The sequence below is a fragment of the Oncorhynchus nerka genome, linkage group LG20 (genome assembly GCF_034236695.1).
Source record: "Oncorhynchus nerka isolate Pitt River linkage group LG20, Oner_Uvic_2.0, whole genome shotgun sequence".
NCBI lineage: Eukaryota > Metazoa > Chordata > Actinopteri > Salmoniformes > Salmonidae > Oncorhynchus > Oncorhynchus nerka.
In genome coordinates this window covers 96810865-96838031 of record NC_088415.1, presented here as the reverse complement: position 1 = coordinate 96838031, position 27167 = coordinate 96810865, and the positions used below count along the sequence as shown (strand labels likewise).

General features: G+C 47.2%; 1 protein-coding gene across 1 annotated transcript in view; it reads right to left on the bottom strand.

Annotated features, from left to right (window-relative positions):
• emilin2a (elastin microfibril interfacer 2a) overlaps positions 1-27167 on the bottom strand; it is a 74662-nt gene that overhangs the window by 5936 nt on the left and 41559 nt on the right. Inside the window, exons 7-9 of the mRNA XM_029624309.2 lie at positions 10721-11185; positions 10508-10615; positions 710-847 (exon numbers count right to left, since the gene is read on the bottom strand). Of these exons, the coding sequence (XP_029480169.2) occupies positions 710-847; positions 10508-10615; positions 10721-11185 (711 nt within the window). The remainder of the gene's footprint in view (positions 1-709; positions 848-10507; positions 10616-10720; positions 11186-27167) is intronic.

The following is a 27167-nucleotide window of genomic DNA, read 5'->3' as shown; positions in this document are numbered from 1 at the left end:
TCTCTGTCTATCTGGCTGTATCTCTGTCTATCTGGCTGTATCTCTGTCTGTATGTTTGTATCTCTGTCTGTCTGTTTGTATCTCTGTCTGTCTGGCTGTATCTCTGTATCTCTGTCTGTCTGGCTGTATGTCTGGCTGTATCTCTGTCTGTCTGTCTGTCTGTCTGTCTGTCTGTCTGGCTGTATCTCTGTCTGTCTGGCTGTATCTCTGTCTGTCTGGCTGTATCTCTGTCTGTCTGTCTGGCTGTATCTCTGTCTGCCTGGCTGTATCTCTGTATCTCTGTCTGTCGACGTGTTTAGCTATCCCACAGAATAGTAAACAAACACGAATTTGACCAACTGTTAGTCCCCAAATTCCAAATAGTATTTCTAGGGGGTTTAGGGTTAAGGTTAGAATTAGTGTCAGGGTTAAAATTAGGAACTAGGGTTGGAGTTAGGGTTAGTTTTAGGGTTAAGGCTAGGAGTTAGGGTTAGTTTTAGGGTTAAGGCTAGGAGCTAGGGTTAGTTTTAGGGTTAGTTTTAGGGTTAAGGCTAGGAGCTAGGGTTAGGTATAGGGTTAGGAGTTAGGGTTAGGGAAAATAGGATTTTGAATGGGACTTAATTGTGTGTACCCACAAGGTTAGCTGTACAAGACTGTGTGTGGATGTCTCTCTCTCTGTGTGTGTGTGTGTGTGTGTGTGTGTGTGTGTGTGTGTGTGTGTGTATGTTACCTGTGTGAGAGTTGTAATGTCCTCCATCGTTGACCAGCACCTTGTTGAAGAGGATGGTTCCAAACTCTCCAGAGAACTGAGTGGTCAGGCCAGCAGAGAAGGAGAAGGGGTCTGCCAGGAAACTACTGTCTGAAGACACTGACACAAAACAGACAGGATAGAGGAGAGACAGATGCTATTAAATCAAAGTGCTTATGGGGGGAGTTAAATGTATACCTAATACAATTAGTGACACATTGCTGTTCTGCGTACTTGTGTAACAGGAGAATAGGGTCACAAACGTGGCCCCGGAGGGTCTAATGGCCCCGGAGCGTGGCCCCGGAGGATCTAATGGCCCCAAACGTCTAATGGCCCCAGAGGATCTACAGCCGGAGAGTCTAATGGTCCTGGCCCCGGAGGGTCTAATGGCCCCAGAGGGTCTAATGGCCCCGGAGAGTCTAATGGCCCCGGCCCCGGAGGATCTAATGGCCCCGGAGGATCTAATGGCCCCAGAGGGTCTAATGGCCCCAGAGGATCTAATGGCCCCGGAGGGTCTAATGGCCCCGGAGAGTCTAATGGTCCTGGCCCCGGAGGGTCTAATGGCCCCGGAGGGTCTAATGGCCCCGGAGGGTCTAATGGCCCCGGAGGGTCTAATGGCCCCAGAGGGTCTAATGGCCCCAGAGGATCTAATGGCCCCGGAGGGTCTAATGGCCCCAGAGGGTCTAATGGCCCCAGAGGGTCTAATGGCCCCGGAGAGTCTAATGGCCCCAGAGGGTCTAATGGCCCCGGAGAGTCTAATGGCCCCGGCCCCGGAGGATCTAATGGCCCCAGAGGGTCTAATGGCCCCAGAGGATCTAATGGCCCCAGAGGATCTAATGGCCCCAGAGGGTCTAATGGCCCCGGAGGGTCTAATGGCCCCGGAGGGTCTAATGGCCATTAGATCTCTGAAACTGGAAACACTTATCTCCCTCACTAGCTTTAAGCACCAACTGTCAGAGCAGCTCACAGATTACTGCACCTGTACATAGCCCACCTATAATTTAGCCCAAACAACTACCTCTTTCCCAACTGTATTTTATTTATTTATTTGGCTCCTTTGCACCCCATTATCTTTATTTCTACTTTGCACATTCTTCCATTGCAAAACTACCATTCCAGTGTTTTACTTGCTATATTGTATTTACTTTGCCACCATGGCCTTTTTTGCCTTTACCTCCCTTCTCACCTCATTTGCTCACATTGTATATAGACTTGTTTATACTGTATTATTGACTGTATGTTTGTTTTACTCCATGTGTAACTCTGTGTCGTTGTATCTGTCGAACTGCTTTGCTTTATCTTGGCCAGGTCGCAATTGTAAATGAGAACTTGTTCTCAACTTGCCTACCTGGTTAAATAAAGGTGAAATAAATAAATGAAAATCTAATGGCCCCAGAGGGAATGGTGGCCGTTTTATGGGCTCCTGACCTTTGTGTTTTTTCAGGTGATCATAATGTTTCCGCAATTGTTTCCTGTGACCGAAAAGAGCTTCTGTGCATCAGAGCAGCTATCACTAACCACGATTTGGACGAGGACTTCTACTTCAATGAGTCGTAACCGAAAGACATATTGAACATCGCGGACCAACTCCCTGACACTCGTAGGAGGAAGAAATGGCGCTCTAGAGGCCGGCATGCGGGATACTTGACGAGACTACGTCGGAGAGTGGATAAATTGCGTCTACCCTCTGTTCTATTGGCGAACATGCAATCACTGGAGAATAAACTGGATAACCTCCGTTCAAGATTATCCGATCTGAAGAACTACAGTGCATTCGGAAAGTATTCAGACCCCTTGACTTTTTCCACACTTTGTTAGTCACAGCCTTATTCTAAAATGGATTAAATCATTTTTTTCCCCTCGTCAAGCTACACACAATACCCCATAATGACAAAGCTAAAACAGGTTTTTAGAAATGTTTGAAAATGTATTAAAAATAAAACACTGAAATATTACATTTACATAAGGATTCAGACCCTTTGTCCTGTTGGAAGGTAAAACCTTCGACTCAGTCTGAGGTCCTGAGTGCTCTGGAGCAGGTTTTCATCAAAGATCTTTATGTACTCTGCTCTGTTCATCTTTCCCTCGATCCAGACTGGTCTCCCAGTCCCTGACGCTGAAAAACATCCTCACAAATGATGCTTCACTGTAGGGATGGTGCCAGGTGTCCTCTAAACTTGACATTCAGGCCAAAGAGTTAAATCTTGGTTTCACCAGAACAGATTTTTTTTCTCATGGTCTGAGAGTCCTTTGGGTGCCTTTTGGCAAACTCCAAGTGGGCTGTAACATGCCTTTTACTGACGAGTGGCTTCCGTCTGGCCACTCTACCATAAAGGCCTGATTGGTGGAGTGATACAGAGATGGTTGTCCTTCTGGAAGGTTCTCCCATCTCCTCAGAGGAACCCTGGAGGTCTGTCAGAGTGACCATCGGGTTCTTGGTCACCTCCCTAGACCAAGGCCCTTCTCCCCCGATTGCTCAGTTTGGCCGGGCGGTGGCCAGCTCTAGGAACAGTCTTGATGGTTCCAAACTTCTTCCATTTAAGAATGATGAGGCCACTGTGTTCTTGGGACATTCAATGCTGCAGACATCCCCAGATCTGTGCCTGAACACAATCCTGTCTCGGAGCTCTACGGACAATTCCTTCGACCTCATGGCTTTGTTTTTGCTCTGACCTGCACTGTCAACTGCGTAAACAGGTGTGTTCCTTTACAAATCATGTCCAATCAATTGAATTTACGACAGCTGTGACCAATAAAATTGAATTATAGCATAGGGTCTGAATAATTATGTAAATAAGGTATTTCTGATTTATTTATTTTTCAAAAAAACGTTTTGCTTTGTTATTATGGGATATTGTGTCATGATCAAGTATTGTGTCATTACGGGGTATCGAGTCATTACGGGGTATCGAGTCATTACGGGGTATTGAGATGTCATTACCGGGTATTGAGTCATTACGGGGTATTGAGATGTCATTACGGGGTATTGAGTCATTACGGGGTATTGAGTTATTATGGGGTATTGAGTTATTATGGGGTATTGAGTCATTGCGGGGTATTGAGTCATTAGGGTATTGTGTCATTACAGGGTATTGAGTCATTACAGGGTATTGTGTCATTACGGGGTATTGAGTCATTGCGGGGTATTGAGTCATTATGGATTATTGAGTCATTGCGGGGTATTGAGTCATTAGGGTATTGTGTCATTACAGGGTATTGAGTCATTACAGGGTATTGTGTCATTACGGGGTATTGAGTCATTGCGGGGTATTGAGTCATTATGGATTATTGAGTCATTACGGGGTATTGAGTCATTACGGGGTATTGAGTTATTATGGGGTATTGAGTTATTATGGGGTATTGAGTCATTGCGGGGTATTGAGTCATTGCGGGGTATTGAGTCATTATGGATTATTGAGTCATTATGGGGTATTGAGTCATTGCGGGGTATTGAGTCATTACGGGGTATTGAGTCATTGCGGGGTATTGAGTCATTAGGGTATTGTGTCATTACAGGGTATTGTGTCATTGTCATTACGGGATATTAAGTCATTACGGGGTATTGAGTCATTATGGGTTATTGAGTCATTATGGGTTATTGAGTCATTGCGGGGTATTGAGTCATTGCGGGGTATTGTGTCATTATGTCCTTACGGGGTATTGAGTCATAACGGGGTATTGTGATGTAATTACGGGGTATTGAGTCATTACGGGGTATTGAGTCATTACGGGGTATTGAGTCATTGCGGGGTATTGAGTCATTGCGGGGTATCATTGTGGGGTATTGTGTCATTACGGGGTATTGTGTCATTATGGGGCATCATTATGGGGTATTGAGTCATTATGGGGTATTGAGTCATTACGGGGTATTGTGTCTTACGGGGTATTGAGTCATTGCGGGGTATTGGGTCATTGCGGGGTATTGAGTCATTGCGGGGTATTGAGTCATTGCGGGGTATTGTGTCATTGCGGGTATTGTGTCATTGCGGGGTATTGTGTCATTGCGGGGAATTGTGTCATTATTGGGTATTGAGTCAATAAGGGGTATTGAGTCATTATGGGGTATTGAGTCATTACAGGGTATTGAGTCACTACAGGGTATTGAGTCATTACAGGGTATTGAGTCATTACAGGGTATTGAGTCATTACAGAGTATTGAGTCTTTACGGGGTATTGAGTCATTACGGGGTATTGAGTCCTTACGGGGTATTGTGTCATTATTGGGCATTGTGTCATTACAGGGTATTGAGTCATTATGGGGTATTGAGTCATTATTGGGTATTGTGTCATTATGGGGTATCATTATGGGGTATTGAGTCATTATGGGGTATTGAGTCATTACAGGGTATTGAGTCATTATGGGGTATTATTTTGGGGTATTGTGTCATTATGGGGTATTGAGTCATTATGGGGTATTGTGTCATTATGGGGTATTGTGTCATTATGGGGTATCATTATGGGGTATTGAGTCATTACGGGGTATTGAGTGATTACGGGGTATTGAGTGATTACGGGGTATTGAGTCATTACGGGGTATTGTGATGTCATTACGGGGTATTGTGATGTATTTACGGGGTATTGTGTCATTACAGGTTATTGAGTCATTATGGGGTATTGAGTCATTATGGGGTATCATTACGGGGTATTGTGTCATTATGGGGTATCATTATGGGGTATTGAGTCATTACAGGGTATTGAGTCATTACGGGGTATTGAGATGTAATTATGGGGTATTGAGTCATTGCGGGGTATTGGGTCATTGCGGGGTATTGAGTCATTGCGGGGTATTGAGTCAATAAGGGGTATTGAGTCATTATTGGGCATTGTGTCATTATTGGGCATTGAGTCATTACGGGGTATTGAGTCCTTACGGGGTATTGTGTCATTATTGGGCATTGTGTCATTACGGGGTATTGAGCCATTACAGGGTATTGAGTCATTATGGGGTATTATTTTGGGGTATTGTGTCATTATGGGGTATTGTATCACTATGGGGTATTGAGTCATTATGGGGTATTGAGTGATTACGGGGTATTGAGTCATTACGGGGTATTGAGTCATTACGGGGTATTGAGTCATTACGGGGTATTGTGTCATTACGGGGTATTGTGATGTATTTACGGGGTATTGTGTCATTATGGGGTATTGAGTCATTATGGGGTATCATTATGGGGTATTGAGTCATTACAGGGTATTGAGTCATTACGGGGTATTGAGTCATTACGGGGTATTGAGTCATTACGGGGTATTGAGTCATTACGGGGTATTGTGTCATTATGGGGTATTGTGTCATTATGTCCTTACGGGGTATTGAGTCATAACGGGGTATTGAGTCATTACGGGGTATTGTGTCATTACGGGGTATTGTGTCATTATGGGGTATTGTGTCATTATGTCCTTACGGGGTATTGAGTCATTATGGGGTATTGTGTCATTGTGTCATTATGGGGTATTGAGTCATTACAGGGTATTGAGTCATTACGGGGTATTGAGTCATTACGGGGTATTGAGTCATAACGGGGTATTGTGTCATTATGGGGTATTGTGTTATTATGTCCTTACGGGGTATTGAGTCATAACGGGGTATTGTGTCATTATGGGGTATTGAGTCATTACAGGGTATTGAGTCATTACGGGGTATTGTGTCATTATGGGGTATTGAGTCATTACGGGGTATTGAGTCATTACGGGGTATTGAGTCATTACGGGGTATTGGGTCATTACGGGGTATTGTGATGTAATTATGGGGTATTGAGTCATTGCGGGGTATTGGGTCATTGCGGGGTATTGAGTCATTGCGGGGTATTGAGTCAATAAGGGGTATTGAGTCATTATGGGGTATTGTGTCATTATTGGGCATTGAGTCATTACGGGGTATTGAGTCCTTACGGGGTATTGTGTCATTATTGGGCATTGTGTCATTACGGGGTATTGAGTCATTATGGGGTATTATTTTGGGGTATTGTGTCATTATGGGGTATTGTGTCATTATGGGGTATTGTGTCATTATGGGGTATTGTATCATTATGGGGTATTGAGTCATTATGGGGTATTGAGTGATTACGGGGTATTGAGTCATTACGGGGTATTGAGTCATTACGGGGTATTGAGTCATTACGGGGTATTGTGATGTCATTACGGGGTATTGAGTCATTACGGGGTATTGTGATGTATTTACGGGGTATTGTGTCATTATGGGGTATTGAGTCATTATGGGGTATCATTATGGGGTATTGAGTCATTACAGGGTATTGAGTCATTACGGGGTATTGAGTCATTACGGGGTATTGTGTCATTATGGGGTATTGTGTCATTATGTCCTTACGGGGTATTGAGTCATAACGGGGTATTGAGTCATTACGGGGTATTGAGTCATTACAGGGTATTGAGTCATTACGGGGTATTGAGTCATTACGGGGTATTGTGTCATTATGGGGTATTGTGTCATTACAGGGTATTGAGTCATTACGGGGAATTGAGTCATTACGGGGTATTGTGTCATTACGGGGTATTGTGATGTCATTACGGGGTATTGTGTCATTATGGGGTATCATTATGGGGTATTGAGTCATTATGGGGTATTGTGTCATTACGGGGTATTGTGTCATTACGGGGTATTGAGTCATTATGGGGTATCATTATGGGGTATTGAGTCATTATGGGGTATTGAGTCATTATGGGGTATTGAGTCATTACGGGGAATTGAGTCATTACGGGGTATTGTGTCATTACGGGGTATTGTGTCATTACGGGGTATGACACAAGGCTGAAGAAATTCGGCTTGTCACCAAAAGCACTCACAAACTTCTACAGATGCACAATCGAGAGCATCCTGGCGGGCTGTATCACCGCCTGGTACGGCAACTGCTCCGCCCTCAACCGTAAGGCTCTCCAGAGGGTAGTGAGGTCTGCACAACACATCACCGGGGGCAAACTACCTGCCCTCCAGGACACCTACACCACCCGATGTCACAGGAAGGCCATAAAGATCATCAAGGACATCAACCACCCGAGCCACTGCCTGTTCACCCTGCTATCATCCAGAAGGCGAGGTCAGTACAGGTGCATCAAAGCTGGGACCGAGAGACTGAAAAACAGCTTCTATCTCAAGGCCATCAGACTGTTAAACAGCCACCACTAACATTGAGTGGCTGCTGCCAACACACTGGCACTGACTCAACTCCAGCCACTTTAATAATGGGAATTGATGGGAAATGTAAATACATCACTAGCCACTTTAAACAATGCTACTTAATGTGATGTTTACATACCCTACATTATTCATCTCATATGTATACGTATATACTGTACTCTATATCATCGACTGCGTCCTTATGTAATACATGTATCACTAGCCACTTTAACTATGCAACTTTGTTTACATACTCATCTCATATGTATATACTGTACTCGATACCATCTACTGTATCTTGCCTATGCTGCTCTGTACCATCACTCATTCATATATCCTTATGTACATATTCTTTATCCCCTTACACTGTGTATAAGACAGTAGTTTTGGAATTGTTAGTTAGATTACTTGTTGGTTATTACTGCATTGTCGGAACTAGAAGCACAAGCATTTCGCTACACTCGCATTAACATCTGCTAACCATGTGTATGTGACAAATAAAATTTGATTTGATTTGATTTTTGATTTGGTATTGGGTCATTACGGGGTATTGAGTCATTACGGGGTATTGGGTCATTACGGGGTATTGGGTCATTACGGGGTATTGGGTCATTACGGGGTATTGAGTCATTACGGGGTATTGAGTCATTATTGGGTATTGGGTCATTACGGGGTATTGGGTCATTACGGGGTATTGGGTCATTACGGGGTATTGGGTCATTACGGGGTATTGGGTCATTACGGGGTATTGGGTCATTACGGGGTATTGAGTCATTATTGGGTATTGGGTCATTACGGGGTATTGGGTCATTACGGGGTATTGGGTCATTACGGGGTATTGGGTCATTACGGGGTATTGAGTCATTACGGGGTATTGGGTCATTACGGGGTATTGGGTCATTACGGGGTATTGGGTCATTATTGGGTATTGGGTCATTACGGGGTATTGAGTGTAGATAACTGAATCCATTTTAGATTAAGGCTGTAACGTAACAACATGTAAAAAAGGGGTCTGAATACGCTCTGAATGCACTCAGTACTGGTACCCTGTGTATATAGCTTGTTATTACCTCGTACCCCTACACATAGACTCAGTACTGGTACCCTGTGTATATAGCTTGTTATTACCTCGTACCCCTACACATCGACTCAGTACTGGTGCCCTGTGTATATAGCTTGTTATTACCTCGTACCCCTACACATCGACTCAGTACTGGTACCCTGTGTATATAGCTTGTTATTACCTCGTACCCCTACACATCGACTCAGTACTGGTACCCTGTGTATATAGCTTGTTATTACCTCGTACCCCTACACATCGACTCAGTACTGGTACCCTGTGTATATAGCTTGTTATTACCTCGTACCCCTACACATCGACTCAGTACTGGTACCCTGTGTATATAGCTTGTTATTACCTCGTACCCCTACACATCGACTCAGTACTGGTACCCTGTGTATATAGCCAAGTTATTACCTCGTACCCCTACACAGACTCAGTACTGGTACCCTGTGTATATAGCTTGTTATTACCTCGTACCCCTACACATCGACTCAGTACTGGTACCCTGTGTATATAGCTTGTTATTACCTCGTACCCCTACACATCGACTCAGTACTGGTGCCCTGTGTATATAGCTTGTTATTACCTCGTACCCCTACACATCGACTCAGTACTGGTGCCCTGTGTATATAGCTTGTTATTACCTCGTACCCCTACACATCGACTCAGTACTGGTACCCTGTGTATATAGCTTGTTATTACCTCGTACCCTACACATCGACTCAGTACTGGTACCCTGTGTATATAGCTTGTTATTACCTCGTACCCCTACACATCGACTCAGTACTGGTACCCTGTGTATATAGCTTGTTATTACCTCGTACCCCTACACATCGACTCAGTACTGGTACCCTGTGTATATAGCTTGTTATTACCTCGTACCCCTACACATCGACTCAGTACTGGTACCCTGTGTATATAGCCAGGTTATTACCTCGTACCCCTACACAGACTCAGTACTGGTACCCTGTGTATATAGCTTGTTATTACCTCGTACCCCTACACATCGACTCAGTACTGGTGCCCTGTGTATATAGCTTGTTATTACCTCGTACCCCTACACATCGACTCATACTGGTACTCTGTGTATATAGCTTGTTATTACCTCGTACCCCTACACATCGACTCAGTACTGGTACCCTGTGTATATAGCAAAGTTATCATTACACATTGTGTATTTATTCCTTGTGTTATTATTCAGCTACTTATGTTATGAATGTTCTATTTTTCTACTATTTCTAATGTTTTTATCTCTGCATTGTCAGGAAGCATTTCACTGTTACACCTGTTGTTTACTCTCTCTCTGCATTGTTGGGAAGGGCCCGTCAAGAAGCATTTCACTGTTACACCTGTTGTTTACTCTCTCTCTCTGCATTGTTGGGAAGGGCCCGTCAGGAAGCATTTCACTGTTCCACCTGTTGTTTACTCTCTCTCTGCATTGTTGGGAAGGGCCCGTCAGGAAGCATTTCACTGTTACACCTGTTGTTTACTCTCTCTCTGCATTGTTGGGAAGGGCCCGTCAGGAAGCATTTCACTGATAGTCTACATTGTTGTTCTAGTATGGGTATAGGTGTAGTTGTGTTACCTGGTGTGACTAGTGGGGTCTGTGACGCTGGGTTCCAGGGGACCTTGGCAGCTACTGGGATCGTCTCATGTTTGTTGAAGGAGAATGGCTTCTCGGGAGGGTTGTATCCTGGTGGTTTTGAAAACATTCACTGGGTTATAATCTCTCATACCATTTAAAACACTTGGTCAACATTTTGGTGGTAACTCCATCCACATCCCCATCACTACTGACCTGGTGCTCCAGCAAATCCTTTAACAGGTGTGAAGGATGAGTCATCTGATCCTCTCCTGACTGTTATCCTCCTCATGTAGCCTGGTGGACCAGCTTCTCCCACCTCCAGGACCCGCCGCGGCTGACTGGGAGGGTTAGAGGGGGGGCTGGGCTGGCGGGGTACCATCGTTAAGAAGGGTTGGTTAGGGTTGGATGGTTGGTTAGGATGGGGTACGAGGATGACAGTGGGCTGGCCTGGCTGATTAGGCTTATGTGGCACCAGGTACAGAGTTGGTTGGTTCGGATGGTGGTGGGTGTTGGGCTGTAGAGGGTTGGTAGGCTGGTGTGGACTGGCTGGCTGTCTGGGGTTGTAGGGTTGCCTGGGGGTCTGGGGGGACGAGTCAAGGGGGGTCCTGTGGGGAATGTGGATCTGGTTAACCCTGGGTCTGGTCTGATCTGGGACAGAACCAGGTCTCACAGCTTCATCTGAGAGAGAAAAACAGGGAGAGAGAGAGAAAAACAGGGAGAGAGAGAGAAATCGGGAGAGAGAGAGAGAGAGAGAGAAACGGGGAGGCAGAGAGAGAAACAGGGAGGGACAAACAGGGAGAGAGAGAGAGAAACGGGGATACAGAGATAGAAACGGGGGGAGAGAGAGAGAAACGGGGAGGCAGAGATAGAAACAGGAAGAGAGAGAAACGGAGAGAGAGAGAAACACAGGGAGAGAGAGAGAGAAACGGAGGTAGTGAGAGAAACAGGGAGAGAGAGAAACAGGTGGAGAGAGAGAGAGAAACAGGGAAGCAGAGATAGTAACAGAGAGAGAGACGGCAGCACAATTAGACCCAAACAAATCATGAGAAAACAAAAAGATAATTACTTGACACATTGGAAAGAATTAACAAAAAAACAGAGCAAACTAGAATACTATTTGGCCCTAAACAGAGAGTACACAGTGGCAAAATACCTGACCACTGTGACTGACCCAAACTTAAGGAAAGCTTTGACTATGTACAGACTCAGTGAGCATAGCCTTGCTATTGAGAAAAGCCGCCGTAGGCAGACATGGCTCACAAGAGAAGACAGGCTATGTGCACACTGCCCACAAAATGAGGTGGAAACTGAGCTGCACTTCCTAACCTCCTGCCAAATGCATGACCATATTAGAGACACATATTTCCCTCAGATTACAGAGATCCACAAAGAATTTGAAAACAAATCCAATTTTGATAAACTCCCATATCTAGTGGGTGAAATACCACAGTGTGCCATCACAGCAGCAAGATCTGTGACCTGTTGCCACAAGAAAAGGGCAACCAGTGAAGAATAAACACCATTGTAAATACAACCCATATTTATGCTCATTTATTTTCCCTTGTGTACTTTAACTGTTTGTACATTGTTACAACACTGTATATATATATATATATATATATATATATATATATATATATATATATATAATATGACATTTGTAATGTCTTTATTGTTTTGAAACTTCTGTATGTGTAATGTTGACTGTTATTTTTGATTGTTTATTTCAGTTTTGTATATTATCTACCTCACTTGCTTTGGCAATGTTAACATATGTTTCTGATGCCAATAAAGCCCCTTGAATTGAATTGAGAGAGAGAGAAACGGGGAGAGAGAGAAACGGGGAGAGAGAGAGAGAAACGGGGAGAAAGAGAGAGAAACGGAGAGAGAGAGAAACGGAGAGAAAGAGAGAGAAACGGGGAGAAAGAGAGAGAAACGGGGAGAGAGAGAGAGAAACGGGGAGAGAGAAAAATGGGGAGAGAGAAAAATGGGGAGAGAGAGAGAAACAGTGAGAGAGAGAGAAACGGAGAGAGAGAAATGGGGGGAGAGAGAGAGAGAGAGAAACGGAAAGAGAGAGAGAAACGGGGAGAAAGAGAGAAACGGAGAGAGAGAGAGAAACGGGGACAGAAAGAAACGGGGGGAGAGAGAGAGAAACGGGGAGAGAGAGAGAAACGGAGAGAGAGAGAGAAACGGGGAGAGAGAGAAACGGGGAGAGAGAGAGAGAAACGGGGAGAGAGAGAAACGGGGAGAGAGAGAGAGAGAGAAACGGGGAGAGAGAGAGAGAAATGGGGAGAGAGAGAGAGAGAGAAACGGGAGAGAGAGAGAGAGAAACGGGGACAGAGAGAAAGAGAAACGGGGAGAGAGAGAGAAACGGAGAGAGAGAGAGAAACGGAGAGAGAGAGAGAAAGGAGAGAGAGAAACGGGAGAGAGAGAGAGAAACGGGGAGAGAGAAAAACGGAGAGAGAGAGAGAAACGGAGAGAGAGAGAGAAACGGGAGAGAGAGAGAAACGGAGAGAGAGAGAGAAACGGGGAGAAAGAGAGAGAAACGGGGAGAAAGAGAGAGAAACGGGGAGAAAGAGAGAAACTGAGAGAGAGAGAGAGAACGGGGAGAGAGAGAGAGAAACGGGGAGAGAGAGAGAGAAACGGGGATAGAGAGAGAAACGGAGAGAGAGAGAGAAACGGGGAGAGAGAGAGAAACGGAGAGAGAGAGAGAAACGGAGAGAGAGAGAGAAACGGGGAGAAAGAGAGAGAAACGGGGAGAAAGAGAGAGAAACGGGGAGAAAGAGAGAAACTGAGAGAGAGAGAGAGAAACGGGGAGAGAGAGAGAAACGGGGAGAGATAGAGAGAGAGAGAAGCGGGGAAAGAGAGAGAGAGAAACGGAGAGAGAGAGAGAAACGGGGACAGAGAAAAACGGGGAGAGAGAGAGAGAAACGGTGAGAGAGAGAGAAACAGTGAGAGAGAGAGAAACGGAGAGAGAGAGAGAAACGGAGAGAGAGAGAGAAACGGGGAGAGAGAGAGAAACGGGGAGAGAGAGAGAAACGGGGAGAGAGAGAAACAGGGAGAGAGAGAGAAACGGTGAGAGAGAGAGAAACGGTGAGAGAGAGAGAAACGGTGAGAGAGAGAGAGAAACGGAGAGAGAGAGAGAAAGAAACGGGGGGAGAGAGAGAGAAACAGGGAGAGAGAGAGAAACAGAGAGAGAGAGAGAAACACAGGGAGAGAGAAACACAGGGAGAGAGAGAGAGAGAAACACAGGGAGAGAGAGAGAGAGAAACACAGGGAGAGAGAGAGAGAGAAACACAGGGAGAGAGAGAGAGAGAAACACAGGGAGAGAGAGAAACGGGGAGAGAGAGAAACACAGGGAGAGAGAGAAACGGGGAGAGAGAGAGAGAAACGGGGAGAGAGAGAGAGAAACGGGGAGAGAGAGAGAAACGGAGAGAGAGAGAGAAACGGGGAGAGAGAGAGAAACGGGGAGAGAGAGAGAAACGGGGAGAGAGAGAGAAACGGGGAGAGAGAGAGAAACGGGGAGAGAGAGAGAAACGGGGAGAGAGAGAGAAACGGAGAGAGAGAGAGAAACGGGGAGAGAGAGAGAAACGGGGAGAGAGAGAGAAACGGAGAGAGAGAGAGAAACGGAGAGAGAGAGAGAAACGGGGAGAGAGAAACGGAGAGAGAGAGAGAAACGGAGAGAGAGAGAGAAACGGGGAGAGAGAGAGAAACGGGGAGAGAGAGAGAAACGGGGAGAGAGAGAGAAACGGGGAGAGAGAGAGAAACGGTGAGAGAGAGAGAAACGGGGAGAGAGAGAAACGGGGAGAGAGAGAAACAGGGAGAGAGAGAAACGGGGAGAGAGAGAGAAACAGGGAGAGAGAGAAACGGGGAGAGAGAGAGAAACGGGGAGAGATAGGCAATGAGAGAGAGAAACGGGGAGAGAGAGAAACGGGGAGAGAGAGAAACGGGGAGAGAGAGAGAAACGGGGAGAGAGAGGCAATGAGAGAGAGAAACAGGGAGAGAGAGAAACGGGGAGAGAGAGAAACGGGGAGAGAGAGAAACGGGGAGAGAGAGGCAATGAGAGAGAGAAACAGGGAGAGAGAGAAACGGGGAGAGAGAGAAACGGGGAGAGAGAGAAACGGGGAGAGAGAGAAACAGGGAGAGAGAGGCAATGAGAGAGAGAAACAGGGAGAGAGAGAAACGGGGAGAGAGAGAAACGGGGAGAGAGAGAAACGGGGAGAGAGAGAAACAGGGAGAGAGAGAGAAACGGGGAGAGAGAGGCAATGAGAGAGAGAAACAGGGAGAAACGGAGAGAGAGAAACAGGGAGAGAGAGAAACAGGGAGAGAGAGAGAAACGGGGAGAGAGAGAGAAACGGGGAGAGAGAGAGAAACGGGGAGAGAGAGAGAAACGGGGAGAGAGAGAGAGAGAAACGGGGAGAGAGAGAGAGAGAAACGGGGAGAGAGAGAGAGAGAAACGGGGAGAGAGAGAGGCAATGAGAGAGAAACAGGGAGAGAGAGAGGCAAGGAGAGAGAAACAGGGAGAGAGAAACGGGGAGGGAGAGAGAGCACAGAGGAACAGGGAGAAAGAGAAACAGGGAGAGAGAGAGGGAAACAGGGAGAGAGAGAAACGGAGAGAGAGAAACAGTGATAGAGAGAGAAACACAGGGAGAGAAAGAGAGAAACGGAGAGAGAAAGAAACAGGGAGAGAGAGCAAAACAAGGCGAGTAGAGAGAGAAACAGGAAGAGAAAGAGAGAAACAATGAGAAATAGTTACAGAGATATTGTTTTTTAGTTGGTTTACCATAAGGATGGGTGTTGTTGAGTGAGTATATGTGAAACCATAACAATGCATCATATCTCATAATTAATACCAGTACTTTGGAACAACGTGATGGAAAAACAGGGTAACTATAACACGCCTAAGTTGAACAACCTGCTCATAAACACCCACACTGTTTCTCCCTGGGGAATCAGCTGCTAGGCATTCTGCTGATGTAATTCCAGCGAGGTCCTCCTCACCTTAACCTCACAGAGAGACAGGCAGGGTCCTCCCCACCTTAACCTCACAGAGAGACAGGCAGGGTCCTCCTCACCTTAACTTCACAGAGAGACAGGCAGGGTCCTCCTATCTGCTAACCATGTCACATACACATGGTTAGCAGATGTTAATGCGAGTGTAGCGAAATGCTTGTGCTTCTAGTTCCGACAATGCAGTAATAACCACCGAGTAATCTAACCTAACAATTCCACAACAACTACCTTATACACACAAGTGTAAAGGGATAAAGAATATGTACATAAAGATATATGAATGAGTGATGGTACAGAGTGGCATAGGCAAGATACAGTAGACTAACTACACCAACTACACCCAGCTAACACTAACCCTTACTACACCCAGGTAAAACTAACCCTTACTACACCCAGCTAACACTAACCCTTACTACACCCAGCTAACACTAACCCTTACTACACCCAGCTAACACTAACCCTTACTACACCCAGCTAAAACTAACACTAACTACACCAACTACACCCAGCTAACACTAACCCTTACTACACCCAGCTAACACTAACCCTAACCCTTACTACACCCAGCTAACACTAACCCTTACTACACCCAGCTAACACTAACCCTAACCCTTACTACACCCAGCTAACACTAACCCTTACTACACCCAGCTAACACTAACCCTAACCCTTACTACACCCAGCTAACACTAACCCTTACTACACCCAGCTAACACTAACCCTTACTACACCCAGCTAACACTAACCCTTACTACACCCAGCTAACACTAACCCTTACTACACCCAGCTAACACTAACCCTAACCCTTACTACACCCAGCTAACACTAACCCTTACTACACCCAGCTAAAACTAACACTAACTACACCAACTACACCCAGCTAACACGAACACTAACTAAACCCAGCTAACACTAACCCTAACCCTTACTACACCCAGCTAACACTAACCCTTACTACACCCAGCTAAAACTAACACTAACTACACCAACTACACCCAGCTAACACGAACACTAACTAAACCCAGCTAACACTAACCCTAACCCTTACTACACCCAGCTAACACAAACACTAACCCTTACTACACCCAGCTAACCCTAACCCTTACTACACCCAGCTAATACTAACACTAACTACACCAAGCTAACACAAACACTAACCCTTACTACACCCAGCTAACCCCAACCCTTACTACACCCAGATAACACTAACTACACCCAGCTAACACTAACACTAACTACACCCAGCTAACCCTAACCCTTACTAGACCCAGCTAACCCCAACCCTTACTACACCCAGATAACACTAACTACACCCAGCTAACACTAACACTAACTACACCCAGCTAACACTAACCCTTACTACACCCAGCTAACACTAACCCTTACTACACCCAGCTAATACTAACACTAACTACACCAAGCTAACACAAACCCTTACTACACCCAGATAACACTAACTACACCCAGCTAACACTAACTACACCCAGCTAACACTAACACTAACTACACCCAGCTAACCCTAACACTAACTACACCCAGCTAACCCCAACCCTTACTACACCCAGCTAACCCTAACCCTTACTACACCCAGCTAACACTAACCCTTACTACACCCAACTAACACTAACCATAACACTTACTACACCCAGATAACACTAACCCTAACTCTAACTACACCAAGCTAACACTAACCATAACCCTTACTACACCCAGCTAACACTAACCCATACTACACCCAGCTAACACTAACCCTTACTACACCCAGCTAAAACTAACCCTTACTACACTCAGCTAAAACTAACCCTTACTACACTCAGCTAAAACTAACCCTTACTACACCCAGCTAAAACTAACCCTTACTACACCCAGTTAACACTAACCCTAACTACACCCAGCTAACACTAACCCTTACTACACCCAGCTAACACTAACCCTTACTACACCCAGGTAAAACTAACCCTTACTACACCCAGCTAACACTAACCCCAACTACACCCAGCTAACACTAACCCTCTGGATAAGAGCGTCTGCTAAATGACTTAAATGTAAATGTAAATGTACTACACCCAGCCACATGTGATACAGCCTGGATTTGAACCAGGGACTGTAGTGAAGCCTCTTGCACTGATATGCAGTGCCTTAGACCATGGCAACACTTGGAAGCCCCTGAATGCTGAACAGGAAAATGGTCCAATTCACACACTTATCAAGAGAACATCCCTGGTCATCCTACAGCCTATAATCTGTCAGTATAGAGACAAAGTAGAGTCGCAATTCAACGGCTCAGACACAAGAGGTATGTGGCAGGGTCTACAGTCAATCATGGATTACAAAAAGAAAACCAGCCCCGTCACGGACCAGGATGTCTTGCTCCCAGACAGACTAAACAACTTCTTTGCTCGCTTTGAGGACAATACAGTGCCACTGACACGGCCCGCTACCAAAACCTGCGGAGTCTCCTTCACTGCAGCCGACGTGAGTAAAACATTTAAACGTGTTAACCCTCGCAAGGCTGCAGGCCCAGACTGCATCCCCAGCCGTGTCCTCAGAGCATGCGCAGACCAGCTGGCTGGTGTGTTTACGGACATATTCAATCAATCCTTATCCCAGTCTGCTGTTCCCACATGCTTCAAGAGGCCCACCATTGTTCCTGTTCCCAAGAAAGCTAAGGTAACTGACGACTACCGCCCCGTAGCACTCACTTCCATCATCATGAAGTGCTTTGAGAGACTAGTCACCTCCACCCTACCTGACACCCTAGACCCACTCCAATTTGCTTACCGCCCCAATAGGTCCACAGACGACGCAGTCACAACCACACTGCATACTGCCCTAACCCATCTGGACAAGAGGAATACCTATGTGAGAATGCTGTTCATCGACTACAGCTCAGCATTTAACACCATAGTACCCTCCAAACTTGTCATCAAGCTCGAGACCCTGGGTCTCGACCCCGCCCTGTGCAACTGGATCCTGGACTTCCTGACGGGCCGCCCCCAGGTGGTGAGGGTAGGTAACAACATCTCCACCCCGCTGATCCTCAACACTGGGGCCCCACAAGGGTGCGTTCTGAGCCCTCTCCTGTACTCCCTATTCACCCACGACTGCGTCGCCATGCACGCCTCCAACTCAATCATCAAGTTTGCAGACGACACTACAGTGGTAGGCTTGATTACCAACAACGACGAGACGGCCTACAGGGAGGAGGTGAGGGCCCTCGGAGTGTGGTGTCAGGAAAATAACCTCACACTCAACGTCAAAAAAACTAAGGAGATGATTGTGGACTTCAGGAAACAGCAGAGGGAGCACCCCCCTATCCACATCGACGGGACAATAGTGGAGAGGGTAGTAAGTTTTAAGTTTCTCGGCGTACACATCACGGACAAACTGAATTGGTCCACCCACACAGACAGGGTGGTGAAGTAGGCGCAGCAGCGCCTCTTCAACCTCAGGAGGCTGAAGAAACTTGGCTTTTCACCAAAAGCACTTACAAACTTTTACAGATGCACAATCGAGAGCATCCTGTCGGGCTGTATCACCGCCTGGTACGGCAACTGCTCCGCCCACAACCGTAAGGCTCTCCAGAGGGTAGTGAGCTCTGCACAACACATCACCGGGGGCAAACTACCTGCCCTCCAGGACACCTACACCACCCGATGTCACAGGAAGGCCATAAAGATCATCAAGGACAACAACCACCCGAGCCACTGCCTGTTCACCCCGCTATCATCCAGAAGGCGAGGTCAGTACAGGTGCATCAAAGTTGGGACCGAGAGACTGAAAAACAGCTTCTATCTCAAGGCCATCAGACTGTTAAATCGCCATCACTAACATTGAGTGGCTGCTGCCAACATACTGACTCAACTCCAGCCACTTTAGTAATGTAAAAATTGATGTAAAAATGTATCACTAGTCACGTTAAACAATGCCACTTAATATAATGTTTACATACCCTACATTACTCATCTCATATGTATATACTGTACTCGATACCATCTACTGCATCTTGCCTATGCTGTTCTGTACCATCACTCATTCATATATCTTTATGTACATATTCTTCATCCCTTTACACTTGTGTGTGGAATTGTTAGGTTAGATTACTTGTTGGTTATTACTGCATTGTCATAACTAGAAGCACAAGCATTTCGCTACACTCGCATTAACATCTGCTAACCATGTGTATGTGACAAATAAAATATGATTTTATTTGAGACTCACTAAACACACATGCTTAGTTTGTAAATGATCTCTGAGTGTTGGAGTGTGCCATTGGCTATCTGTATATTAAAATAACAAGAAAATGGTGCCGTCTGCTTTGCTTAATATAAGGAATTTGAAATTATTTATACTTTTACTTTTGATACTTAAGTATATTTAAAACCAAATACTTTTAGACTTTTACTTAAGTAGTATTTTACTGGGTGACTTTCACTTTTACTTGAGTCATTTTCTTTTAAAAGTATCTTTACTTTTGCTCAAGTATGATAATTGGGTACTTTTCCACCACTGAGTCTGGTAGTAAGGTCTCAGTTTGACTGAAAGGAAATTGACTTTCTACAGATAAGCACGTTAGCTATAAACTGCTATGTTTGGTTTTGGATCTCATCCTTTCACACCATTATACCCACCCCCATCCAAACACCCTCTGACCCAGGGTAATCAAAACTGTGGAGAGATCCCAGCTCCAGGGAAGCTTCCTCTGTCATGACATCACAGCTGAGGAGAGGAGAGAGCATCTGGAGTGGGGGTGTGGAGCCATGAGTCTCCCCTAGTTCCCTGAACTCTGCCTCTCTTCTCATCTCACCCTGAACAGGCAGAGTGCAAGGAGAGGAGGAGGTTGGTGTGGTGAGGGGAGAAGAGAGGCAGAATGCAGGGAGAGGAGGAGGTTGGTGTGGTGAGGGGAGGGGAGAAGAGTGGCAGAATGCAGGGTGAGGAGGAGGTTGGTGAGGGGAGGGGAGAAGAGAGGCAGAATACAGGGAGAGGAGGAGGTTGGTGTGGTGAGGGGAGGGGAGGGGAGAAGAGAGGCAGAATGCAGGGAGAGGAGGAGGTTGGTGTGGTGAGGGGAGGGAGAAGAGAGGCAGAATGCAGGGAGAGGAGGAGGTTGATGTGGTGAGGGGAGGGGAGAAGAGAGGCAGAATGCAGGGAGAGGAGGAGGTTGGTGTGGTGAGGGGAGAAGAGAGGCAGAATGCAGGGAAAGGAGGAGGTTGGTGTGGTGAGGGGAGGGGAGAAGAGAGGCAGAATGCAGGGAGAGGAGGAGGTTGATGTGGTGAGGGGAGGGGAGAAGAGAGGCAGAATGCAGGGAGAGGAGGAGGTTGGTGTGGTGAGGTGAGGGAGGGGAGAAGAGAGGCAGAATGCAGGGAGAGGAGGAGGTTGGTGTGGTGAGGGGAGGGGAGGGGAGAAGAGAGGCAGAATGCAGGGAGAGGAGGAGGTTGATGTGGTGAGGGGAGGGAGAAGAGAGGCAGAATGCAGGGAGAGGAGGAGGTTGATGTGGTGAGGGGAGGGGAGAAGAGAGGCAGAATGCAGGGAGAGGAGGAGGTTGGTGTGGTGAGGGGAGAAGAGAGGCAGAATGCAGGGAGAGGAGGAGGTTGGTGTGGTGAGGGGGGAGAAGAGAGGCAGAATGCAGGGAGAGGAGGAGGTTGATGTGGTGAGGGAGGGGAGAAGAGAGCAGAATGCAGGGAGAGGAGGAGGTTGGTGTGGTGAGGGGGGAGGGGAGAAGAGAGGCAGAATGCAGGGAAAGGAGGAGGTTGATGTGGTGAGGGGAGAAGAGAGGCAGAATGCAGGGAGAGGAGGAGGTTGGTGTGGTGAGGGGAGGGGAGGGGAGAAGAGAGGCAGAATGCAGGGAGAGGAGGAGGTTGATGTGGGGAGGGGAGGGGAGAAGAGAGGCAGAATGCAGGGAGAGGAGGAGGTTGGTGTGGTGAGGGAGGGGAGAAGAGAGGCAGAATGCAGGGAAAGGAGGAGGTTGATGTGGTGAGGGGAGAAGAGAGGCAGAATGCAGGGAGAGGAGGAGGTTGGTGTGGTGAGGGGAGGGGAGGGAAGATTGGCAGAATGCAGGGAGAGGAGGAGGTTGGTGTGGTGAGGGGAGGGGAGAAGAGAGGCAGAATGCAGGGAGAGGAGGAGGTTGGTGTGGTGAGGGGGAGGGGAGAAGAGAGGCAGAATGCAGGGAGAGGAGGAGGTTGGTGTGGGGAGGGGAGGGGAGGGAGAAGAGAGGCAGAATGCAGGGAGAGGAGGAGGTTGATGTGGTGAGGAGGGGAGGGGAGAAGAGAGGCAGAATGCAGGGAGAGGAGGTTGGTATGGTGAGGGGAGAAGAGAGACAGAATGCAGGGAGAGGAGGTTGGTATGGTGAGGGGAGGGGAGAAGAGAGGCAGAATGCAGGGAGAGGAGGTTGGTATGGTGAGGGAGGGGAGAAGAGAGGCAGAATGCAGGGAGAGGAGGAGGTTGGTGTCGTGAGGGGAGGGAGGGGAGAAGAGAGGCAGAATGCAGGGAGAGGAGGAGGTTGATGTGGTGAGGGGAGGGGAGGGGAGAAGAGAGGCAGAATGCAGGGAGAGGAGGTTGGTATGGTGAGGGGAGAAGAGAGGCAGAATGCAGGGAGAGGAGGTTGGTATGGTGAGGGAGGGGAGAAGAGAGGCAGAATGCAGGGAGAGGAGGTTGGTATGGTGAGGGGAGGGGAGAAGAGAGGCAGAATGCAGGGAGAGGAGGTTGGTATGGTGAGGGGAGGGGAGAAGAGGGGCAGAATGCAGGGAGAGGAGGAGGTTGGTGTCGTGAGGGGAGAAGAGAGACAGAATGCAGGGAGAGGAGGAGGTTGGTATGGTGAGGGGAGGGGAGAGGCAGAGTTCAGGGAACTAGGGGAGACTCATGGCTCCACACCCCACTCCAGATGCTCTCTCCTCTCCTCAGCTGTGATGTCATGACAGAGGCTTGGAGCTGGGATCTCTCCACAGTTTTGATTACCCTGGGTAAGAGGGGTGTAGATGGGGGTGGGTATAATGGTGTGCAGGGATCAAATCCCAAACCAAATGATGGCGTACAAATAAAAAAAGCACACTAGTACCTAAAGAAATAGCACTAAACCACTGCCCCCAACAGAAAACCGAAGAGAAAATAAAGTATATTTAAACGTTAAGACATGTTTTCCAATTGTCACATCCCTACCGTGGGCCTCTACTAGAGAGAACTGTGCCAATGATGGCTGCAGTGTTGAGGATGACGTACTGCAGGGATGCATGACAGCCCCAGTGACCTCAGAACGGCCCTCTCCTAAAAACACCATCAGGATACACAGACAGGAGGAGACCCTCTATGAGGCCCAACAGGACAGGCGAACAGGAGGAGATCCTCTCTATGAGGCTCAGCAGGACAGGGGGACAAGAGGAGACCCTCTCTATGAGGCCCAACAGGACACACAGACAGGGGGACAGGAGGAGGCCCTCTATGAGGCCCAGCAGGACGCACAGACAGGAGACCCTCTCTATGAGGCCCAGCAGGACAGGGGGACAAGAAGAGACCCTCTCTGAGGCCCAACAGTACAGGGGGACAGGAGGAGGCCCTCTATGAGGCCCAGCAGGACAGGAGGAGACCCTCTCTATGAGGCCCAACAGGACAGAAGGAGACCCCCTCTATGAGGCCCAGCAGGACAGGAGGAGATCCTCTCTATGAGGCCCAACAGTACAGGGGGACAGGAGGAGGCCCTCTATGAGGCCCAGCAGGACACACAGACAGGAGACCCTCTCTATGAGGCCCAGCAGGACAGGGGGACAAGAGGAGACCCTCTCTATGAGGCCCAGCAGGACACACAGACAGGGGGACAGGAGACCCTCTCTATGAGGCCCAACAGGACAGAAGGAGACCCCCTCTATGAGGCCCAGCAGGACAGGGGGACAAGAAGAGATCCTCTCTATGAGGCCCAACAGGACACACAGACAGGGGGACAGGATACCCTCTCCATGAGGCCCAGCATGGAGCTTCATATTAACCTTTAAAAACCTCTTCATCAGTTAAACCAAGCAGACTACATTCCTTCCCCGTGGCTAAACACAACCCTATGGCCTATTCCTTACATTTGGCCATTTCCTCAAATCTAAACCAATCAGATTGAACCTCTCCATGTCCAAGCACTCCATACAGGGGATTACTTTCAGGAAACAGCTTCTTCAGAGTGGAAACACGCCACTGGCTGCATATTAGTTTTCCAGTTATCCAGGTCTCTAATATGACTTTATCTCCGTAGCCCATATTGACACAGCTGTCTGCAGGTCACAGGATTTAGGAGGAGCTGGGAGTGGAACAATGAGACTTAAACAGAATCTGTGTCTTTCAAACTGAGGTAATCTTTCCATCTTCTATCCCTGTTAATTATCTAGAAGGTCTGGGACCCAACAGCCCAATTAATTAATTAATCCATCCATCCACCCAAGCCATACATAGTCACTGGGGCCAAGCTTCCTGCCATCCAGGACCTCTATACCAGGCGGTGTCAAACGAAGGCCCTAAAAATGGTCAAAGACTCCAGCCACTCTAGTCATAGACTGTTATCTCTGCTACCACACGGCAAGTGGTACCGGAGTGCCAAGTCTAGGTCCAAGAGGCTTCTGAACAGCTTCTACACCAAAACCATAAGACTCCTGAATATCTTATCAAATGGCTACCCAGACTATTTACCCCCCCCCCCCTTGGCGCTGCTGCTACTCTCTGTTTATTATCTACGCATCACTTTAATAACTCTACCTACATGCACATATTACCTTCATTACCTCGACTAACCGGTGGCCCTGCACATTAACTCTGTACCGGTACCCCCTGTATATAGCCTCCACATTGACTCTGTACCGGTACCCCCTGTATATAGCCTCCATATTGACTCTGTACCGGTACCCCCTGTATATAGCCTCCACATTGACTCTGTACCGGTACCCCCTGTATATAGCCTCCACATTAACTCTGTACCGGTACCCCCTGTATATAGCCTCCACATTGACTCTGTAGCGGTACCCCCTGTATATAGCCTCCACATTGACTCTGTACCGGTACCCCCTGTATATAGCCTCCACATTGACTCTGTACTGGTACCCCCTGTATATAGCCTCCACATTGACTCTGTACCGGTACCCCCTGTATATAGCCTCCACATAGACTCTGTATCGGTACCCCCTGTATATAGTCTCCACATTGACTCTGTACCGTAACACCCTGTATATAGCCTCCACATAGACTCTGTACCGTAATGCCCTGTATATAGTCTCCACATTGACTCTGTACCGGTACCCCCTGTATATAGCCTCCACATTGACTCTGTACCAGTACCCCTGTATATAGCCTCCACATTGACTCTGTACCGTAACACCCTGTATATAGCCTCCACATAGACTCTGTACCGTAGGCTCTGTACTAGGCTACCCTGTTGGTTACAGTTTGAAGTAACCTTCCGGTTACTAGTCCAACGCTCTAACCACTAGGCTACCCTGCTGGTTACAGTTTGAAGTAACCTTCCGGTTACTAGTCCAACGCTCTAACCACTAGGCTACCCTGTTGGTTACAGTTTGAAGTAACCTTCCGGTTACTAGTCCAACGCTCTAACCACTAGGCTACCCTGTTGGTTACAGTTTGAAGTAACCTTCCGGTTACTAGTCCAACGCTCTAACCACTAGGCTACCCTGCTGGTTACAGTTTGAAGTAACCTTCCGGTTACTAGTCCAACGCTCTAACCACTAGGCTACCCTGTTGGTTACAGTTTGAAGTAACCTTCCGGTTACTAGTCCAACGCTCTAACCACTAGGCTACCCTGTTGGTTACAGTTTGAAGTAACCTTCCGGTTACTAGTCCAACGCTCTAACCACTAGGCTACCCTGCTGGTTACAGTTTGAAGTAACCTTCCGGTTACTAGTCCAACGCTCTAACCACTAGGCTACCCTGTTGGTTACAGTTTGAAGTAACCTTCCGGTTACTAGTCCAACGCTCTAACCACTAGGCTACCCTGTTGGTTACAGTTTGAAGTAACCTTCCGGTTACTAGTCCAACGCTCTAACCACTAGGCTACCCTGTTGGTTACAGTCTGAAGTAACCTTCCGGTTACTAGTCCAACGCTCTAACCACTAGGCTACCCTGTTGGTTATAGTCTGAAGTAACCTTCCGGTTACTAGTCCAACGCTCTAACCACTAGGCTACCCTGTTGGTTACAGTTTGAAGTAACCTTCCGGTTACTAGTCCAACGCTCTAACCACTAGGCTACCCTGTTGGTTACAGTTTGAAGTAACCTTCCGGTTACTAGTCCAACGCTCTAACCACTAGGCTACCCTGTTAGTTACAGTTTGAAGTAACCTTCCGGTTACTAGTCCAACGCTCTAACCACTAGGCTACCCTATTGGTTACAGTTTGAAGTAACCTTCCGGTTACTAGTCCAACGCTCTAACCACTAGGCTACCCTGTTGGTTACAGTTTGAAGTAACCTTCCGGTTACTAGTCCAACGCTCTAACCACTAGGCTACCCTGTTGGTTACAGTTTGAAGTAACCTTCCGGTTACTAGTCCAACGCTCTAACCACTAGGCTACCCTGCTGGTTACAGTTTGAAGTAACCTTCCGGTTGCTAGTCCAACGCTCTAACCACTAGGCTACCCTGTTGGTTACAGTTTGAAGTAACCTTCCGGTTACTAGTCCAACTCTCTAACCACTAGGCTACCCTGTTGGTTACAGTTTGAAGTAACCTTCCGGTTACTAGTCCAACGCTCTAACCACTAGGCTACCCTGTTGGTTACAGTTTGAAGTAACCTTCCGGTTACTAGTCCAACGCTCTAACCACTAGGCTACCCTGTTGGTTACAGTTTGAAGTAACCTTCCGGTTACTAGTCCAACGCTCTAACCACTAGGCTACCCTGCTGGTTACAGTTTGACGTTTTTTTCTTGAGTGGGCAGCTTGATGAGAACCTATCAATATTTAAATCACCCAGAATATATACTTCTCTGTTTTTGTGACATACCAGCATTTCACACATATTTTCCAGATATGAGCATGCGGAGTCTGACAGCACAGTGGGTCGATAAGGATTTCGTACTGAGGAAAGCCGCATTACATGCTCAAGAATATGCTGGTTCTCATACCACTGCTGCCTTTTCAATGGCATTTGAGAACATGTTTGAAACATGAACTCCTAGCGTCATTCGAATAACTGACTGGAGAAATAAGCTTCAGCAGAGCCTCTTTACTGTGTCGCCGCCATGCTCAATGTTAGGTACAAGGACCGCTACTTTGATGCAGACAAGAAACAGGGTTACATTGAAATGTTACATACACAGCTGGACAAGACGGAAACGGACAGACAGAGCCGAAACTTCACTGCTTAACATGTATGATGAAATCCTGGTTGAGAATGAAACGACTGAACAAATGAACAACAAAACAGCACAGCAAGTAAGTGAAAGAAATAGGTTTTGACGGTAATGGGGACATGGGGCGGCAGGGTAGCCTAGTGGTTAGAGCGTTGGACTAGTAACCGGAAGGTTGCAAATTCAAACCCCCGAGCCGACAAGGTACAAATCTGTCGTTCTGCCCCTGAACAGGCAGTTAACCCACTGTTCCTAGGCCGTTATTGAAAATAAGAATTTGTTCTTAACTGACTTGCCTGGTTAAATAAAGGTCAAATTTAAAAAAATAAA